Source organism: Stomoxys calcitrans, chromosome 4, assembly GCF_963082655.1.
Source record: "Stomoxys calcitrans chromosome 4, idStoCalc2.1, whole genome shotgun sequence".
Classification (NCBI taxonomy): Eukaryota; Metazoa; Arthropoda; class Insecta; order Diptera; family Muscidae; genus Stomoxys; species Stomoxys calcitrans.
The window spans coordinates 78,594,055-78,614,120 of record NC_081555.1 but is presented as its reverse complement, the minus strand read 5'-3'; the positions used below and the strand labels follow the sequence as shown (position 1 = coordinate 78,614,120).

General features: G+C 33.6%; 1 protein-coding gene across 2 annotated transcripts in view; it reads right to left on the bottom strand.

Moving 5' to 3' along the window:
• LOC106086554 (teneurin-a) overlaps window positions 1-20,066 on the bottom strand; it is a 1,121,402-nt gene that overhangs the window by 127,224 nt on the left and 974,112 nt on the right. For both annotated transcript variants that reach the window (XM_059366919.1, XM_059366920.1), the window contains 2 exons: window positions 16,238-16,445; window positions 13,619-13,645 (listed from right to left, as the gene is read on the bottom strand). In XM_059366919.1, coding sequence (XP_059222902.1) covers window positions 13,619-13,645; window positions 16,238-16,445 — 235 coding nt within the window. The remainder of the gene's footprint in view (window positions 1-13,618; window positions 13,646-16,237; window positions 16,446-20,066) is intronic.

Sequence of the window (20,066 nt, the reverse complement as noted above, 5' to 3'; positions counted from 1 at the left end):
AGCGAACAATAGTATATTATAGTCTGGCTGTTGCTGACGATAGCAAATAAATTGCGCTATTATATTTACACTGCTATTCGGATTTAGAAAGCACAAAAGAAAAAAAAGTAAGGAAGGGCAAAAGTCTTCCTTACTGTATAATACCCTACACCTAGCCTATCTTATTCTGAACCGAATTTAATGGACTTCGATGGGGGTTTTCAGATGGGTTATACAACACTCTGTATCACATATAAAGCAAAAGTGTTCAAAATTGTAATAACTACGGCACTATATATGCAAATGGGTCGCTATATATGAATATGGAAGCTAAATAAAAATCCGAAACGATTTCGATAAAATTTAACAAAAATGTCTGAAATCATAACAAAAATATATAAAGGAGCTTTATCTTGATCAGAACCGATATCGACCAGACCCTTTAGATATTGTCGTAGTCATCGAGAAAAGCGTTGTGAAAACTTTTTGGAAGATTGGTACTAACAGTGGCTCTGGAAGTGAAAAACGGGCGAAATATATGTACGGCAACTATATTTAGATTTAAACCAATTTCTAGGAAATTCGTTAGTAATATCGTGAGTCTTAAGAACATCCTTGCTGCCAAATTTAGATGGAATTTATTAACAAATGACCCCATTATTGTGTGAAAATCGGGCCGTATATATTGGGTTGCCCAAAAAGTAATTGCGGATTTTTTAAAAGAAAGTAAATGTATTTTTAATAAAACTTAGAATGAACTTTAATCAAATTACTTTTTTACACTTTTTTTCTAAAGCAAGCTAAAAGTAACAGCTGATAACTGACGGAAGAAAGAATGCAATTACAGAGTCACAAGCTGTGAAAAAATTTGTTAACGCCGACTATATGAAAAATCCGCAATTACTTTTTGGGCAACCCAATATATGGGAGCTATACCTTAATCTTAACCGATTTCATTTGTAATGTCGAGAGTCATAAAATAGTTCTTTCTGCGAAATTTCGAGAGAATCGGTTAACAAATGACAATATTATACATGGGAGCTATATCCAAATCTGAACCGATTTTTTCCAATTTCAATAGGCTTCGTCTCTTGGTCTAAAAAAATGCCTGTGCCAAATTTGAAGATGATCGGATGAAAATAGCCATCTGTTCTTTGTACACAAATTAGCATGGACAGACAGACTGACGGAATCATCGAATCAGAATGTGATTCTTAGTTGATCGGTATACTTACAATGGATCTAGCTTTCTTTCTTCTGGGTGTTAAAAACAAATGCACTAAGTTATAATAGCCTCTACCACAGTAGTGGTGTAGGGCATAAAGGTTGTAGGAATCATAGAAATGTATATGTATAAAACATTTTCAGGATTGTGATTCATTGTTTCAGTTAATCCTTTATTTGTTGTTCGTGGCCTTAAGCCCCATAGAAATGAATTGTACTCGTCCTTACAATTGATAATAGATCATATAACGGCCTAAGTAAAAAATAAATCTAATACAAGGCTTTGTTATGATAAATCAAAATGTTCAAATATCATTTTGTTTTTTAATGCAAAACTCTCAAAGAATATTCCCCGAAGTTACTTCCATCAAAAGAAACCCAAAATCGTAAGTGGGTATAACGATTTAAGCAAATTGTTGTTTCCACATTCAGTTTACTCCAAAAACGCAAATCTTAAATACGAAATAAGCATCAATGATTTGGGGAACTCCACAAGAGGGCATGTTTACCGATGGCGACATTATAACACATAAATGAAAAGAATTTTCAAAATGTGGATAAATCATGTAGTGGTCTTTCGAAAAGAAATTAGGAGTAGAGTATGTACATCAAAGTCGATTAAGGGACGTCTTTTCGTTTCTTAGTCTAAACCATGCTAATATTCTAACGAAATGGGCAAGCTGCTCGAAGTCTTGCACATAAAAAGAGTTTTCCAATAGGAAGTCGTAATTTCGTATTCAAATAAAAATTCATTTGTGGTCTCTGGCTTTCTTTTCCATTGCAAAAAGTCTCAGATCATTGAGACCGAAACAAATGATCTTCGCCCTAACAGGTAAACAGATATGAGAAAAAAAATTGGGCGGAGCCTGGCCGGGTTTCGAAACTGGGCACACGGAGCAACAGCTAGAGCCGTTGCCGTTGTCTAGCGTTGGAAGCCATCAATACATGGAAGCAGTGTAATTGTGTAGACAAAAAATCTGCCATTACACAAACACATGCATTGGGAAACGAACAGCTAATAGGCAGGATTGTCGAGCGTGGTTAATGCGGTATTTATATCATAGATGCGTTTTCGCAATAAATTGGATATAAGTACAACATACCAACGTACGGCACTTCAAGCCGTCACAACTAATATGGTCGATGAGTTATTCCAATCAAAAGACGAAACGCGTCACTTAGTGGTTGATGTATATATGTATAATGAAAAAGACCATGAGATAAATGGCCACTACAACCCCGGTTACAGGATCATATCCCTTTCATGAAATTTCCGATAGCCAAATTGTAAAGTTACTGCCCTATGTACTAGATAGCCATACGAATTCTAACTGTAAGGTCTTGGGGCTTTGAGGACGCTGAGCGGTTGGCGTACACCTTATTTTCCAAGTGGTTACAAAGGAAGAAGTTGCAAGGTGTTAAATCACAAGATCTTGGTGGCCGATTGTGATTACTTCTACCAGAGATAACAGGACCCGGAACCTTTTCCCGAAAAGGAAAAATAAACATTGTCCAGATTAATATCATCCAACTCCGACTATAAAAATCATTAGTCTCTCGATAGTGCAATCCATTCACAGTAACTGTTTATCTTGTGTTGGGTTGAATAGCATTGGAGTTTAAACAAGTAAAAGCGTGCTAAGTTCGGCCGGGCCAAATCTTATATACTCTCCACCATAGATCGAATTTGCCGAGTTGTTTTCCCGATATCTCCTTTTAGGCAAACAAATGCTAAAAGAAAATATTTGATTTAAGTTTGGAGCTATATCAAGTTAAAGTCCGATTCGGACCTTAATTGAATTGAACATTGGGAACCATAGTAGAAGTCATTGTGTAAAATTTCAGCCAATTCGAGTAAGAATTGCGCCCTTTAGGGGCTCAAGAAGTAAAGAAAAGAGATCGGTTTATATGTATCAGACTATAGACCGATTCGGACCGTATTTGATTAGTATGTTGAAGGTCATGGGAGAAGCCGTTGTACAAAATTTCAGCCAAATCGGATACGAATTGCGCCCTCTAGAAGCTCAAGAAGCCAAGTCCCAAGATCGGTTTATATGGCAACTATATGAGGTTATTGCCCGATTTGAACCATACTTAGCATTGTAGTTGGAAGTCATAACAAAACACTTTGTGCAAAGTTTCATTCAAATCGGATAAGAAATACGCACTGTAGAGGCTCAAGACGTCAAGACCAAAGATCGGTTTATTTGACAGCTATATCAGGTTATGAACCGATTTGAACCATGCTTGACACAGTTGTTGGACATCATAACGAAACACGTCGTGCTAAATTTCAATCCAATCGGATAAGAATTGAGCCTTCTAGAGGCTCAAGCAGTCAAGACCCAAACAAAACATGGACCGATATGTCCCATTTACAATTCCAACCGAACTTCACTAATAAGAAGTATTTGTGCAAAATTTCAAGCGGCTAGCTTTACTCCTTCGAAAGTTAGCGTGCTTTCGACAGACAGACGATCGGACGGACGGACATGGCTAGATCGACATAAAATGTGACGAGGATCAAAAATATATATACTATATGGGGTCTCAGACGAATATTTCGAGTAGAATGGCGAAATTGGTATACCCCCATCCTATGGTGAAGGGTATAAAAAGTAATATCCAATGATGCCGCAGGACTATAAATCGCACCCAACAGTCACACGCATTTTCCGAAAATGCGACAATTTTCCGGTACTGCGGTCAGACAAGATGCTTCACGATATCCCAAAAATGCTTCAGTTTGGTGAATTGTGGCTACAAGTTTTTCACAATTTTTATAATCTCCTCTGTAGGATGGGGGTAAATTAATTTCGTCATTCCGTTTTTAACACACCGAAATTTGGAACTGTGAGCAGTATCAGGCCCTCTGACATTCGTGTTTAATATGGTTCCCATTTTACATATTTGGATATAAAGGGTGATTTTTAAGAGCTATAGGAAAGTTTTTCAAAAAAAAAAAAAACACCTAAAACTCAGAAAAATGCATGAAGTCTTTATTTGAATCGATTTTACGGCCCATATAATTTAGGGATTGAAGATTATTTCATGCAAATGTTGACCGTGATTGCGCTTCAAATGGTCCATCCGCTTAGTCGAATTTTAGCATACTCTTTCCTACATTTCGGCTGGTATCTCATGAAAAAATCCTTCAATATTGTCTTCCAATGCGTCAATTGAAGCGGGCTTGTCTGTATAGACATGAGCTTTAACATAGCTCCACAAAAAAAAACGTCTAATCGCACGATCTATGCGGCTAATTGCCGGTTCCGAACGTGAAATAAAATGTTCACCGAACTCTCCTCAATAAGTATATTGTTACGAGTGCTGTTTGGCATTTGGGTCTTGTTGAAACGATATGTCTTGTCGAAACGATATGTCTTGCAAGTCAAGCGCTTGCTTTTTGGACAAACAAGTTGGATATCATCTCACGATCGCGCTAATCATTCACAGATCTTCCAATATAAGGTCTTGCTATGTTATGCTTCTCGTCATCCATGCCCTATATTGTTCCGATCGGTGTATATTTGGATATAGCTGCCATATATACCTTTCCCCTGATTTTAGTCCTTGGGCCCATAAAAGCAGCGTTTATTACCCAATTTTGCTTAAATTTTTAACAATGGGCTATGTAAGGCCCTTCGCCATTTGCGTTCATTATGGTCCCATTGGTCTATGTTTGGATATAGCTGCCAAATAGACCGATCTCTTGATTTAAGATCTTGGGCCCATAAAAGGCTCATATATTTTCCAATTTTGCAAAAATATGACTTAGTGACCTATGTTAGGCTTTTCTACATGCGTGCCACATGAGGTTAAGATCAGTGTATATTTGAATATATGTAGACCAATATTCAGTTGTACCAATTTGAACAGTGAATTGTACTTTACTTTACTAGACCTCTCGACGTACGTGCCAAGTTTCAACCAAATCGGACAACATTTCGATATAGATGCTATGGGTTCATAAATGATGCATTTTTACCGGATTATGACGATAGGTGAATCACATATAATACACACATATATTTCAAAGTTCGGCTCGGCTTACTTAGTAACTTAGTGCCTTCTTACTCGATTATGTAAGATCCTCTCATACTGTTTGAAATTGTTGGTCAATTCATCTAAGATATTGTAGCACGACTTCTAATCCATTAGTACAGCTCCAAGTTTAGTTTTATATGAAAATTTATCTCCCGCCATCACGTTTTATTTAACAGACTATGAAATTCAAAGCAAAGCTGCAAATGCATGTCGTAACTTTTATGTTGGATAAATTGTAAAGAATGACAAAATCCAGTTAAGCACGTTTTGAAAATGTAAAAATTGCATAGGAAATTTAGCCATTAGAGTTTTATGGTCCAACAAATAATAAAAAAATACCATATCAAATCACATACACTGCAAGTACAAGGGATTGTGGGGGAGAAGGATTGTATGCAGTTTTAGTTAAAGTTTTATGCTGATGTTGTTGCCGTTATTTGCCATTCACGAAACAAGTTATAAAGCGACAATATGTGTTATTCGGCGGAAACGGAAATGTTTTTAAACTGCGCTTAAAAACACTTATGTTCGTTCAATGATGTGGCTGTGGTAAAAAGCAGAAAAACAACAACTTTGGAGTATAGCAATTTCTGATTTCACAGCTATATTTCCTGAGGTTATAAAAAACATTCGCACAATAAGTTTCCATAACAAAATATAGACAAAAAATTTATGAAGGCAATATGACAAAATATTAAAGAGGAAAAGCCACACCCTATTCAAGCTCCATTCAAACCTTGATAATGTATACAATTATTTGAGAGATAAGCTCAAAATGCGAAACGCTACAAAAAGCCCAAATATTCACCAATTTATGATATTTCGTGCTTATCCATGGCAATTATTTTTTTTTAACAAAACTATTTTTTATAAACTTGTATATACTGTGGCATACACTTTGTGTCAAATAATGGCTAACTTTTATGTGCAAGACCCTTCTTTGTATTTATATTCCTTTGTATCTTGAGTGACATGTAATTTGTATGCAATTAGTTCCACTTCATTTCAATTTCAAGCCACATTGATTGATTGCAAAATAAATTAATTGCAGTGTTTCGTGGTAAATTTCTATATGTAGAAGTATTTTTTCACATTTTTTTTACCCTAAATTGATATAAACTCGCCGGAATTTATGGCAATTTGACTACAAATTGTATCCTATTAATTATTATAATAATTATGTATGAAAATATTTTTCAAAGTAAGAATGGGCAACCTTTAATTACAATACACATTCATTTATCATATATTGTAATATTTTATTTCTTTTTGCGTGAAAATAGGCAATCAGTTTCATTATAAAATCATATAAATATTATACACTCTAAGAAATGTGCTAGTCATCACTTTTAAAAGTTTGCTGCAACTAAACAAATAAAGACCAAATATGCAATGGGAAGCAAAAATTTTTTTCTGCAAAAACAGCAAACTATTTCGCTGTTTAAAAATTTGGTATGAGAGAAGTGTACCTGGCTTTGAGAAACATTTGGCAGTGCTGCAGGATAAAAGTATAATTCAGATATTTATGGTATGTACGAAACTTTTATTAAACATTTTCTTCGACATGGTTGTTACGTCATCCATCTACTGTGGATATATTTACAGTAGGTAAGAAGCCTAGCCTGGGCGGAAGGCTTTGTTTCATGTGTATTTGACCTACAGCAGCCATTGGTAGATCGGTGGCATCAATTCGGTGTATTCATGATCTGCCAAGTCTTCTTCGGAAAAATCGTCTTAATTGAGAAAAAAAGTCGTCAAAATCGTCAACTTGTTTTTCGAAAGTCATGAAATCGTCACTTCTAAAATTCGACTTTTTCATACAGATTTAGCAATTTTCCATGGGTGGAAGACATCTGGAAGCTCAAACAATGAGGGCTTCTCGATTTAGTTTACCATTACTTTAAATAAAACCGTAAAAATATCAATATTAGTTAAGACAAGATTTTGATTAAATTTTCTTTAAGCCAAAATATCAATGAAATCTTCAGTAGAACCACATTTTAATGAAATTTTCACCAAAAACACAATTAAGTTATATTTGTTTTTTAACACAAAATTTTGATGAAATCTTCTATGGAAAACTTTGTGTAAGGCCAAAATTTCATTGAAACTTTGACTAAAGGCTTAGATTGGTAGCTTAAAGAAACTCTAATGCTCAGTTTACATGGCACATCATGATGCATGGTCATTGTAATACTATTGGGGAAAAAAATGATGTATGCATCACATGTACACATAACCATCAGTCATGGCTGAAAAATTTCATTGAAACTTTGACTAAAGGCAAACTTTCAGAATTGTAGCTTAAAGAAACTCCAATGGTCAGTTTACATGGCACATCATGATGCATGGTCATTGTAATACTATTGGGGAAAATAATGATGTATGCATCACATGCACACATAACCATCATTAATAGCTGAAAAATCAAAAACATTTGATTTTTTCGATGATTGGTGTCTATCGATTACCGGTTACACAGAAATGTGTGATGATTACTTGACAGATATTGAAAACCCTATTCTGTCCAAAATAAAGCCATTCAAGGAGAAACAAAGTATGGATATATAGCATATTTTAATCAGTTCAAAGAAAAGAAAACGATTGATGCACTGTTTTTGGATAAAGCAGTAATCGACATCAATCATGATGTGCCGTATAAACAATCTGCCTATCAAAACAAAACTTCGTTGAATTTTAGATTTTTATACCCATCATAATAGAATGGGGGTAAACTAATCTAGTCATTCCGTTTGTAACACCTTGACATATTCTAGATCGTCTTGACATTCTGAGTCGAACTAGCGATATCCGTCCGCGTAAAACTATCCACTTGCAATTTTGCACAGATGCTCAATATCGATGTAGGTCATTGGGGATTGCAAATGGGCCATATCGGTTCAGATTTGAATATAGCTCCCATATAAACCGATCTCCCGATTTGACTTCTTGAGCTCCAGGAAACCGCAATTTTTGTCCAATTTAGCTGAAATTTTGCACATAGTGTTCTGTTATGACACCCAAAAACTGTGCTTTGTACGGTTCCAATCAGTCAAGAACCTGATATAGCTCCCATACAAATCAATCTCCCGATTTGAGTTTTTGAGCTCCTGGGTTCATTCGATTTGGCTGAAATTTTGAACATTGTGTTCCTTTATGTCTTCCAACAAATGTGCCAAGTATGGTCCAAACTGGTCAAGAACATGATATAGATCCCATTTAAACCGATCTCCCGATTTGACTTCTAAAACCCCTGGAAGCCTCAATTTTCATCCGATTTGGCTAAAATTTTGCACATAGTGTTTCGTTATGACTTCCAACAAATGTGCCAAGTATGGTCTAAATCGGTCAATAACATGATATAGCTCCAATTTGAATCGATCTCCCGATTTGACTTCTTGAGTCCCTGGAAGCCTCAATTTTCATCCGATTTGGCTGAAATTTTGCACACTGTGCTCCGTAAGGACTTTCAACAAATATGCCAAGTATGGTCTAAATCAGCCAAGAATATGATACAGTTCCCATTTAAACCAATCTCCCGATTTAACTTCTTGAGCCGCTGGAAGACGCAATTTTTGTCGGATTCGGCTGAAATTTAGCAAATAGTGTTCTGTTAAGACTTCCAAAAACTGCGCCCAGTACAGACTAAATCGGTTAAGAACATGATATAGCTCCCATTTAAACCGATCTCCCGATTTGACTTCTTGAGCCCATTGAAGCCTCAATTTTTGTCCTATTTGTTGTTAAAAAATAGTGGCCAGATGAGGCGCCAGATAGTCAGCGTCCTTTTGTAATAACGCCGGAAATAATCCATCAGGTCCGGGTGAGTTAAATGTTTTGAAGCTCCTCAAGGCTTCCTTAACCATGATTTTGAATAGCAGCAGAAAAAATATCTGCTAAAGTCATATTAATGTTTGGAATTAAAAAATTAATATTTAAAAAATTCAAAAAATTACATATATGTATGGGAAATGCCTTAAACGATCGTTTAGATATTAAAAAATTTTAAAGTGTTTCCTTCAAGCCAACCATGGTAGTATCCCATTGCAGTTTTGTTTTAAGCAGTTTTTTTAAGCCTTAAATAATATTTAAAAAAAAAAAACGAACTAGCCGATATCTTAAAATCATTGTTCTTCATTTGTTATTATAATTACATCAACTGGTATTGACTGAAATTAATACTGACGTAAAAAAGATATTAAAAATTTCATTAAGAACGACATTGAAATGTGTAAGCAGTTAGCAATTGCAATGTTACATCATTTATATTGTTTTCAAATGTATTTGGTTATCATATACCATGTTGCCATAAAATATAAATATTAAATAGGTTTTGTTGCTTTCTGCCTGAAAAATATCACTGACATACATTTTTCCACTAAAATTTGATATAAAAATGTCACACTGGTAATAGTACTAATAAAATAAACAAAAAATCATTAAAAAACTTCATTTTGAAATAAATAAAAAGCAAATATATATTTTTTTAAAGAAACGAAAAGTGTTCAACTTTTACAAAACAATTTGTGTTTTCTTTTCATTTTATTTTTGGGGAAAGAGGATATTGAGAGAAAGAGAACATGTAAACAAATGATTAGACGCAGACAAGGGGAATTTTCATTCGGGATTAGGGGGTATCAAGGATTCAACATATAGGGAATTTTTGTAGATTTTCTTAATTTTTTGTTTTTGTTTTTTTTTTCTTTTTATATTTTGACCTTTCTATACTTTTGCATATAAAAATTCTTATGATAACTTTGTAAGAATTTAAATGTCTGTTGTTTCTCTTTTATCACTAAGTAAACTGACGTTTCAATGTAAAAATGATATATTGATAACTTTTGAACTGTTTTTGTTTAATAAAATAAAATTGAAAAAAAAAATATTCCAAGAAAATATGGATCAAAATAAACAAAGAAAAAAAACAAATAATCTGTATGTCCATTTGGGGAATTCATATTGTTTTGTAAAAAGCAAAAGAAATATAAATGAAATGAATGGTTAAACTAAATTGTATAAATACAGTCAGTGGCTGGTTTTTTTTATGCCAGTTAACTGAAAAATTATTGTTTACACAACATCGTATTATTATATTTTGTGAACTTTTTTGTTGTTGTAATAAAGTAATTCTAAACAGAAGAGAGAAAATTTTACAAAAAAAAACTGCATGAATACAAATCATTGAGAAAAATTGAACAAAACCAACAAAAGCCATAACTTGTATTTAAAGGTGTGTGTGTGTGGGTGAAATCCATATTGATATTTGTTTTTGGTGTTGCTTGTTTTTTTTTTTGTTGCAGTAAAGTAAAAATAGTTTCAACAAATAAATAAAAATATGAACAATAAATTTTTGGTTTAGTATGTTAGTTTGATGTTTTTTTGTGGAGTTCTTTTTGTTATATTTCTTCCCATAATCAATAAAAAATATAAAGAAAAACGTAATTAAGAATTTATTTATAATAAAGAATATTTGATTGTGGTGTATAGTAACAGAATTCTTTTCTTTTCCAAAAAATAAAACTAATAAAATATTTAACTAAATACACATAGACACGTACACATAAAACACATACATTAGAAACTATTTGCTGGATTTCTGTTTCAAATGTTATCTTCTTTCTTTTTAAGAAAATGTTTATTGAAGACGAGTAGTATTTAAATGTTTGGAAAAAAATTATTTATGAAAAATGGATAATTTACAGAAGGTGATTGGTGTTTTTTTTATAAAGGTTTTTTATGAATGGTAAATAGTCTAGGAAATAGAGATGCAAAATGAGATGCAGCTAAATATGTGGAAAAGTGTTTGAAAAAACATAGAAAATCCTGAAGTTTTTGTTTCCGCATTGATTAAGGTCGAAATTTTGTACTAAATGTTTGTTGATGAGATTGGAGAGTGTGATTAATTCAACGTGATAAACATAGATTTCGAAAGTTCATCGTTTTTGTGGTTTTACATCTGATCATCAAGGTTTCCTGAACCAGTGCACAGTGGCTTCATATCGGACCATCATAGCTCCCCGATCTTAGTGCGTACACATTTTAACCTCCTAACCCTTTATATTTTAAATTATTTTTCTGCATTCCTTAAGGTATCATCACACTACATGTGTCTGTCTTATGTCAAAATTTTGCTAGTGTTAAAGTTACACACATAGTGTGATACGAATAAAAATAACACATGAACATCACTTCTCACAATAGCACATAACGAAATCTGTTGTTTTTGTTGTAAGCTGAATGAATATAAACAATTTTTAGCAATACAAAATTTGCGTTTGCTTAAATTTTTAAGGCTATGTCATACAAAAATAGCATACCAGTGTGATACCAAAAATGATGAAACGTATGAAAACTGACAATTTTGACAAACATAATGAAATACCAATTATACATAAGAAAAGACATATCATAAGACAATAACATGTAGTGTGATAGAGCCTTTAAGATCTGTGCATAAGCGTAGGAACTGTTGCACGCTATAACTTCCAGAAAGGCATTCGCGAAGAAGTATACAACTTACGACCTACATAAGATTAGTTTTGGCTACAAGCTAGCAGTCTGTGAGTGGCTATATTGGTGAGATTAAGTGACTATGCTCTGATTATGACATGTAAAGCTCTAATGATCTTTACTTTCCAAACAAATTAGAAATATTTTATGGAAAGTAATATAAGTAAAAAGGGGGGAGACATTTGTCATTCCAAGAGTGCTGAGTCCCGATTTAAATTTTAGCTCAATAATAAAGATTCCCATATTTGAGGGTAGCATGAAAACCCCAACGAGAATATCTGAAACAAGTAAGAGCGCGGTAAGTTCGGCCGGGCCGAATCTTAAATACCCTCCACCATGGATCGCATTTGTCGAGTTCTATGCGCGGTATCCCTTTTAAGGCAAACGAAGAATATTGAATAAGAACTGTTGTGCTATTGGGGCTATATCCAGTTATTGTCCGATTGGGACCATAAATTAATGCTTAACATTGTAGAAGTCATTGTGTAGTATTTCAGTTCATTCGGATAAGAAGTGGGCCTTGTAGGGGCTCAAGAAACAAAATCGGGAGATCAGTTTATATGGGTAACAAGTTATTGATCGATTCAGACGTATGTTGAAGGTCGTGGGAGAAGCCGTTGTACAAAATTTCTGCCGAATCGGACGATAATTGCGCCCTCTAGAGGCTGAAGAAGTCAAGACCCAAGATCGGTTTATATGGCAGCTATATCAAAACATGGACCGATTTCAACCATACTTAGCGCAGTAGTTGGAACACGTGCAAAATTTCAGTCAAATCTGACGAGAATTGAACCCGCTAGAGGCTCAAGAAGTCAAGACCCATGATCGGTTTATATGGCAGCTATGTCAAAACATGGACCGATTTGGCCCATTTACAATCCTAACAAGCCTACATTAATAAAAAGTATTTGTGCAAAATTTCAAGCGGCTAGCTTTACTCCTTCGAAAGATAGCGTGCTTTCGACTGACAGACGGACGGGCATGGCTAGATCGACTTAAAATGACCGGACGATCAAGAATATATATACTTTATGGGGTCTCAGACGCATATTTCGAGTAGTTACAAACAGAATGACGAAATTAGTATACCCCCCATCCTATGGTGGAGGGTATAAAAATGCAACAACTTATTACTAGGCAGCGAAAGCGTATTGCGATTTTCAGTCTTCTCCCGCTCGGGATATCTAATGCCAGATTCCCTTGGTTTTGTGTCATGGGACGAATTTTCCTTTGCAAGTACATATGTGGTCAATTTAACTTTTACAGGAGAGCATTAAGGACATGGATTTGTACAATAGTTGTATCTCAAGTATAAATCGGTTCAAGTAAAAATAGTTTATCTGAAAAATATCTAAGCTGAAGTGAAACTCAGCTTCAGATTTAACCAAACCATTAAAATGAAGGTTGTTGCTATCATTCGAAGACGTCGGCAATCAACAGGTGCAAATTGGCCGATGAGATAATTTCATTTCCTCAATTCACATTGAAGTCATTATCACTTTAGATTTACTGACTGACTAAAAATAACACTTAACTTTTCGATAGCCACATCAAGAGAAAACCTACTCCGAAATATAACATTCTTAATTATGTTGACGGAATGTCCAAATTATCAGATAAATTAAATCACATTCTCCATGCATCAACAAATATTTGGGTGCCAAGAATAGTTTCATATCTAAAGTTGCATTCTATGTTTTTTTTGCTCGTATAGATTTTCGTATAACAAAAATGACATATTATGACTGTAAGTGTTAATGACTGAGTTGTTTTGCTGAGTTTTAACTGTTTTGTGGAATTCTTTTCAAACTGAGAATTTCTGCTGTTGTGATTTGTTCCATTATCCTTTGAAACTTACCAAGGTGTAAATGAGTTCCAGAAGATACTAGATTTTCGATAAATTCGTGATTTGTGGAAATGCAATTCAAGGCATTAATAATGCAAAAACGTTTTGTTGTTATTGGTAAAGTTGTTAATATTCAATAGATGGCGTAGTTTTAAACGATTTTGAATTTTTGATAAATGGGATTGAGTTTGATTCGGATGTTGTTTTTTTTAAGTAGTTTATCGAAATTGTCGTGGAGTCAATAGCATTACACATGAGGACAAACACATTTGTTAAGACAGGACATTAACAATTTAAAAACAATTGAAAATAAATTTTTTTTGGTTGACATTGTTTTTTTTTTTTTTTTTTTTGAAGGAAAAAAAGACAGAAACAAATACAAATTTTTCGTTAGCAAAAACAATTACATTTAGTATATAAAAAATAAAAATTTTTCAACAAAAAAAGTAATGTTAATGTTTAAAATTAAATATTTATATATAGACAATATAAATTTAGATAAATATGAAATGAAAAATTAAGAAGAAAAGGAAAGGAATTTTTCATCCTTGTTTTTTTTTTTCTTCTCAATTTTTGCTTTTGAGTTAAATAAAAATAATAAAAAAAATATAAAATAAAAAACTATAAACATTTGACACATTTCATGAAGATTTTACTAAGACATTGACAACGTACACACTCTCACAATCTTTGTTACTGTCTTTTCAGGTTGTTTTATTCTTCAAGCCTACTTTCTTATAGAGCGTTGATTAGCTGGTGTTAGTTATAAAAATTTGTTAGCTTATTTTCTCTCTTTGGATTTTGGTTTTGTAGGTTAAGAATTGATTTTTTATTTCAAAAAAAAAAAAAAAAAATTAAAAATGAACATAAATTTTTTTAGACACGCACAAGTTAATGAACAGAAGATACGTCAAAGTAGTTAAAAATTAAAATAAAAACTAATTTTGATCTTCTTTTTTGACGAAAAGAATGTTTTAGGTCCTTGTTGTTTTTTTATATATATATAAGCTACTTAAATGTTAATTGGTCATAACCTTGGTTTGATATAAATTTTTTTAACATAAATTATTTTTTCGTTTTGGTAAAATAACTTAAAACAACAACAAAAAAGTTTACATAAAACCTAAAAACAGCTAGCTTTTGTTATTACATTTCGAAAGCAAGGAGTTACGGAACCCAAAGCAAACTTAAAAAAGAAAGGAACGGAAGAAAGCAAATCAAAATAAATCAAATTTTGTTGAATTGAAGTCTAAATCTCAACACAAATAGAAAACAACTTAAAAATGGAATATAATTTTCAGAGTCTTTGACCTTTAACCTTAATTTTTTATTGTAAGATATGTCCCTTTTGGAATTTTCCGTTTTAGAAAATCCTATATTCTTTGCTTTTTTTGTCTTAAAAAAAAGTTTTTGTTTTCTTGTTTCATTATTTTTATTATTATTTTTTTTTTTTGAGGGTAAGACGAACACAAGGAGGTAAAACACTAGACAACACACAATCTCAATGAGGTGCTATCATTATTTTCGCTTTGGACTTTTTCAATGAAATAGAACTAAAAACCCAAAAATAAAATAAAAAGTAATTAAAAAACATAAATTTCAAAAAAAAAAATTAATTAAAAAGAAAACTTAATAGAATGGCAGTTTCACATTTTGTATTATAAAAATCCCTAAAAAGTTAGGCAAGAAAAGAAAAAGCTCAAACCAAAAAATATTCATGTCTTGTTTTTGCTTTAGAATTTAAAGTAAATTTCTTTTTTAGGGAAATATTTAAAATCAGATTGTAAACATGAGGATAGTTATTTAATTGTTCCTTTAAACAAAAAAGCTTTTGTAATAAATAAACAAATTTAGAAAATCAAATTAAAATAAATAGATTAAAAATCATAAACACATATTCCAACGCATAAATGATAGACTCATTGAGGGGACTTGGTAGGGATACAAAAAGGATATGTTTGGGGTATATGACAGTTTTTTTTTTTTTTTGCTCTATACTTTAGTATTCTTTAACGAAAATAAATATTTGTGTTCTTTTGATATACTCAAAACTTAAATGAAACAAATATATATAATAACATAAGGCAAATTAATAAAAATATTGCAAATACTTAAATTTAGTGATTAATTTCGTAGGATTTCCATAAAATAAAACTAAAAAATATTTGAGCTTTTTCTCTTCATTGCACCAGTGTTTTTTTTAATCCCTTAAAAAAATTATGAAAAATTAAATAATCATTTTTCCGAAATGTTTGTCTTTAACATAAAATTTTGTTTTTTGTTTGCCTTAATACCACCTATTTAGAAAATAAAAAGTTCTTTACAACAAAAAAACCTTGGTGCATTCATTAAAATCGAAATAATAAAACCAAAATCATATTATGGCATATATGTATATTAAAGAGAAAAACTAAAAGCGTATTCACTCATTATAACTTTTCTTAATGATTGTTCATAATCTCTAAAAATGCTTGAGGTTTTTTTTTCACTAAATTCGATTATGGAAAAGAAAAATTGTCTATACAAAAGATATACGATAATCGTCGATTTCGGTTTAGTTTTTTTTTTTCAATATATTTTACCGATTTCTTTTCTTTTTTCTTAGGAAAATGGAAAACTTTTTGTACTTACTTTTCACTGTATTCATCCATATGGGCATAGGATTGCACCGAATTCTCTTCAATCAAAAATTTGACACGTTGATAGAACGATGCCGTCACCGAGGGCGGCTGTTTGCGCAACAATACCTCTACCGGATCATTGGAGGATAAACACATTATGTGCTCTGAGCAGGCGGGATGTGAACAACATTCACTGTCTGAACAATCCGTCATACCGTCTGCAAAGAAAAATGGCAGGTTTAAATAAAGCGAAGAAAAAGGAACAACAAAAAATTCCACCATGAAAAATACACTGCATTTACATATATATATGGACAATATTTAGTAACCATAATGGAGATATTGTTGAGAAAAAATCCTTATTTTAGGGAAAAAATATATCAAGAAAAGGGGACAAAAAACTTAAGTGAATTAAAATAAGATTGATGGCCTGTCACCCAAAAAGGAAGGCAAAAGATGAGAAAGCCAAATTGAAAGCAAATTTCGTATGTGTATAGGAAAAACAATGCATAAAATATTTCAGCTAGTCAACAAAGTTAATACGAAGTAAGCAATTTTGTATGAATGTATGACTTAAGAATTAAATAAAAACTAAGAATGAATTAGGTTTTATGGAAAGAAAAACAAGAAGTAAACCAAATCAGGTTAGTAGTCCGCTACTTTGATGGAAATCAAACTCATGATTGTCGCACTGGTAATTCCAGCGGGCTTATTTCTCGACTACAAGGGCGCTATCAAACTAAGTGAAGCTTTTTTTTATGAAAAAGACACCTTATAAAGGCCAAACTCATCAACATCAGCCATATTTGTGCCCATGCTGCGACGCACAGGGCACAACAGACCAAGGATATTTTCTACGCATACCAAGATAAACAATATGGCCGCTGACTTTCGATCGAACCGGAGGGCGAACATCACGTCGGACCATTACCTTGTTGCTGCAGATATTCGCACCCATTTCAGCGTAACGAGAAATGTACGACCAGACACTGCACGGAAGCTGGACGTCACACAGCTGCAATCACAACAATCATACTCCACTCGACTAACCCAATTGCTTGAAGAAAGCACTCTTTATGCCGATAGATAGTAGCACTATCTAACATCCGTATCCCCCCATAGAACATATGGTACGACCAGGAGTGTCAGAAAGCTATTTAAGACAAAAATTCAGCATTTAGCGGAACCGTAAAGGTAGTATCAACTAGTCAGACGAAAGGAGGTATCGGGATAAAAATGAGAAAAGAAACTTCTATTCCGTTAGAAGAAAAAAAAAAAAAACAAATGGAAAAACGTGAGTATGAGCGAATCGAAAAGTTCTCATTCCAGCATGATGAATGATGGTGATATCAGCCAAAGAATTAAACATCAAACTAATGGCTTTGAACAGGGACTGGATATGAAAAGAACATTATTCCCGGCTGCTGGTAACCAATAATGGTGGTGAAAAAGATACACAGAGCCAATCCCTTATGATCCACTAGAATGTGTAACACCTAGTCAGAACGAGATCCACGTAGCAGTAACCTGGCTGAAAGAGTCGACGTGTTGCTGTTTACACAATTTAAGATCGGAGGTGACACGCTGATAAAGCGTTTCCATCAGCTCATTTGCGCAATCTGGCTAGAAGAACTCATACCCGATGATTGGAATCTCAGCATACTATGTCCCGCACACAAGAAAGGAGATAGTATATCCCAATAGGAAAGGAGACAGTATGTGCCAAAAAGTCTCGTCCCCATCGCATAAAAGAAAGTCTCGTAAAGATTAAAATTCGGCTTTAGTCCTGGTTAATCCATCATAGACCAGACATTCATAATGTGCCAAATTCTGGAAAAGATCTGTCTTCGACAGCTCTATACGTTCAATGATATTTTAGCCATGTCTGGATTTGGTATCCTTGCAAAACTGAAACGACTTTGTAGGATGACGCTTGCTAATATACGACACTCAATAAAAATTGGAACGAACCGTTCAATACAAAACGAGGTTTCAAACAGGCAGACAGCTTATCGTGTGATCTCTTTCATATTCTGCTGGAGAAGATTATACGAGATTGAGATATGATTAGGCACACTATTCACAAGAGAAAGTCCCACATTGTCCTTCACCACGAGCAGATAAAGAAAATGGAGAAAGTTGGGAACTAAAAATTTGAGATAGTCAGTAACTTTATCTGGCGTGAACGAAACAAATGACACCAGTTTCGAAATAAAATGAAAGAAATAATAGGCTAACAGATGCTACTTTCGATTTAGCAAGCAGTTCAAGGTACTGATACTACCCGTGCTGTTGTATACCTCCGAAACATGGGTACTTGCGAAATCAGATGAGGAAGTACTTGGAACGTTTGAGAGAAAGATGCTTTGTAAAATAAATGGATCAGTCAGCGTTGGTGGAAAATATAGCCATAGTTTAACGCATCAATATACAATGGTTATATTGGCTATGTCATGTTGTCAGAATGAATAATAGACCATAATAGAATACGCAGAAGCCGAAAATGAAAACTTTGATGCAAAAGCTAAATAATGAAACATATCTCGAAACTGGGAGTCAGAGATTGGATAAGCAGCGCAGATGATCGAAGCGCTTGGAAATCAATTCTGCGTTTGGCTAGTGGAACATATGTTCTGTAATGGCCACCTAAGTAAGTAAGAATTTAAGAAATTAATGCAGTAAGTGTTTTCGTGATTTTTCGCACATATTTTAGCTGAAGATCATATTCAATGCTTTTCATTCAAAGAATAGCATAGCCATAAATTTATAAAAGTTAGGGCCTGTGTGCTGTTTTTCAAAGCACTTTGACCATTACTTGGACTTTAAACATCAAAGTAATGGCTTTGTGTACTAACTAGTCAAAACGAGATCCACGTAGCGGCAAATCGGAACTGGCGAACAAAACCTAAATAGACCCAGCCATAATTAAAGGAAATACATGAAATTTTTTTCATCGGCGCTCGCAAGCAACGTATTTTCTTTTTGACATAAATGGCAATGGCGTCAAAAGTGTCATTGTAGAGGCCCCTTATTTAATCGTTGTTGATTTTCCATGTGGTAAAGGTGGTGGTATGTAAGGTTGCTGTTGTGGAGATATGCAACCACGTAACCTTTTTGGAACTCACATGTCAATTTAAATCCCCAAACACTTGCAGTAACTCATACCCAACCTAGAATTTGTCCTATGGCGTATACATTTATACGTATGACATGTACTCGCAGGATAACTAAAGGGGCAAGTCCCTGTAGTTGGATAAACGTAAAGGAAGAAAACCACTTTCAAACCAGTCAGGTTGCCGTCACACCAAATCCTTTTTCTGCCACTCTTTGAACAACGGAAAAGCAACTTGAAAACAACATCTGAAGGTTCTCCCAGGCTTTTGCAATGAATCTTAATGGCAAAAAATATTCCATGCCAGCTCTACAGAAGGCCTTATTGGGCAGGCCTGTATCTCCCACTAGTATAATTAAATTTTCTTTAAATGACGCAAGCCCTAAATTCGCATCAAGGCAAAAAAGGAAAACATTTTTCAAAGGCGAAATAATTAATTAAAAATTAGTAATAATTTCATTTGTTAGTTTAGTTGTTCTATTTTGTAGTCAATAGCTAAAAATATATTTAAGTTAAGTAAGAAGGACTTCAATATAAAACCAGTAAGAAAGGGCAAAAGTCGGGCGGTGCCAAATGTATAATACCCTACACCTACCCAATAAGTACAATGTGGGACCTATATCCAATTCTGAACCAATTTTGATGGACCTCGGCGAGCAAATATGTTCAAACTGTAAAAACTTCGGTTTACAAATGACAACATTATAGCAAATTACCCAAAATCTGA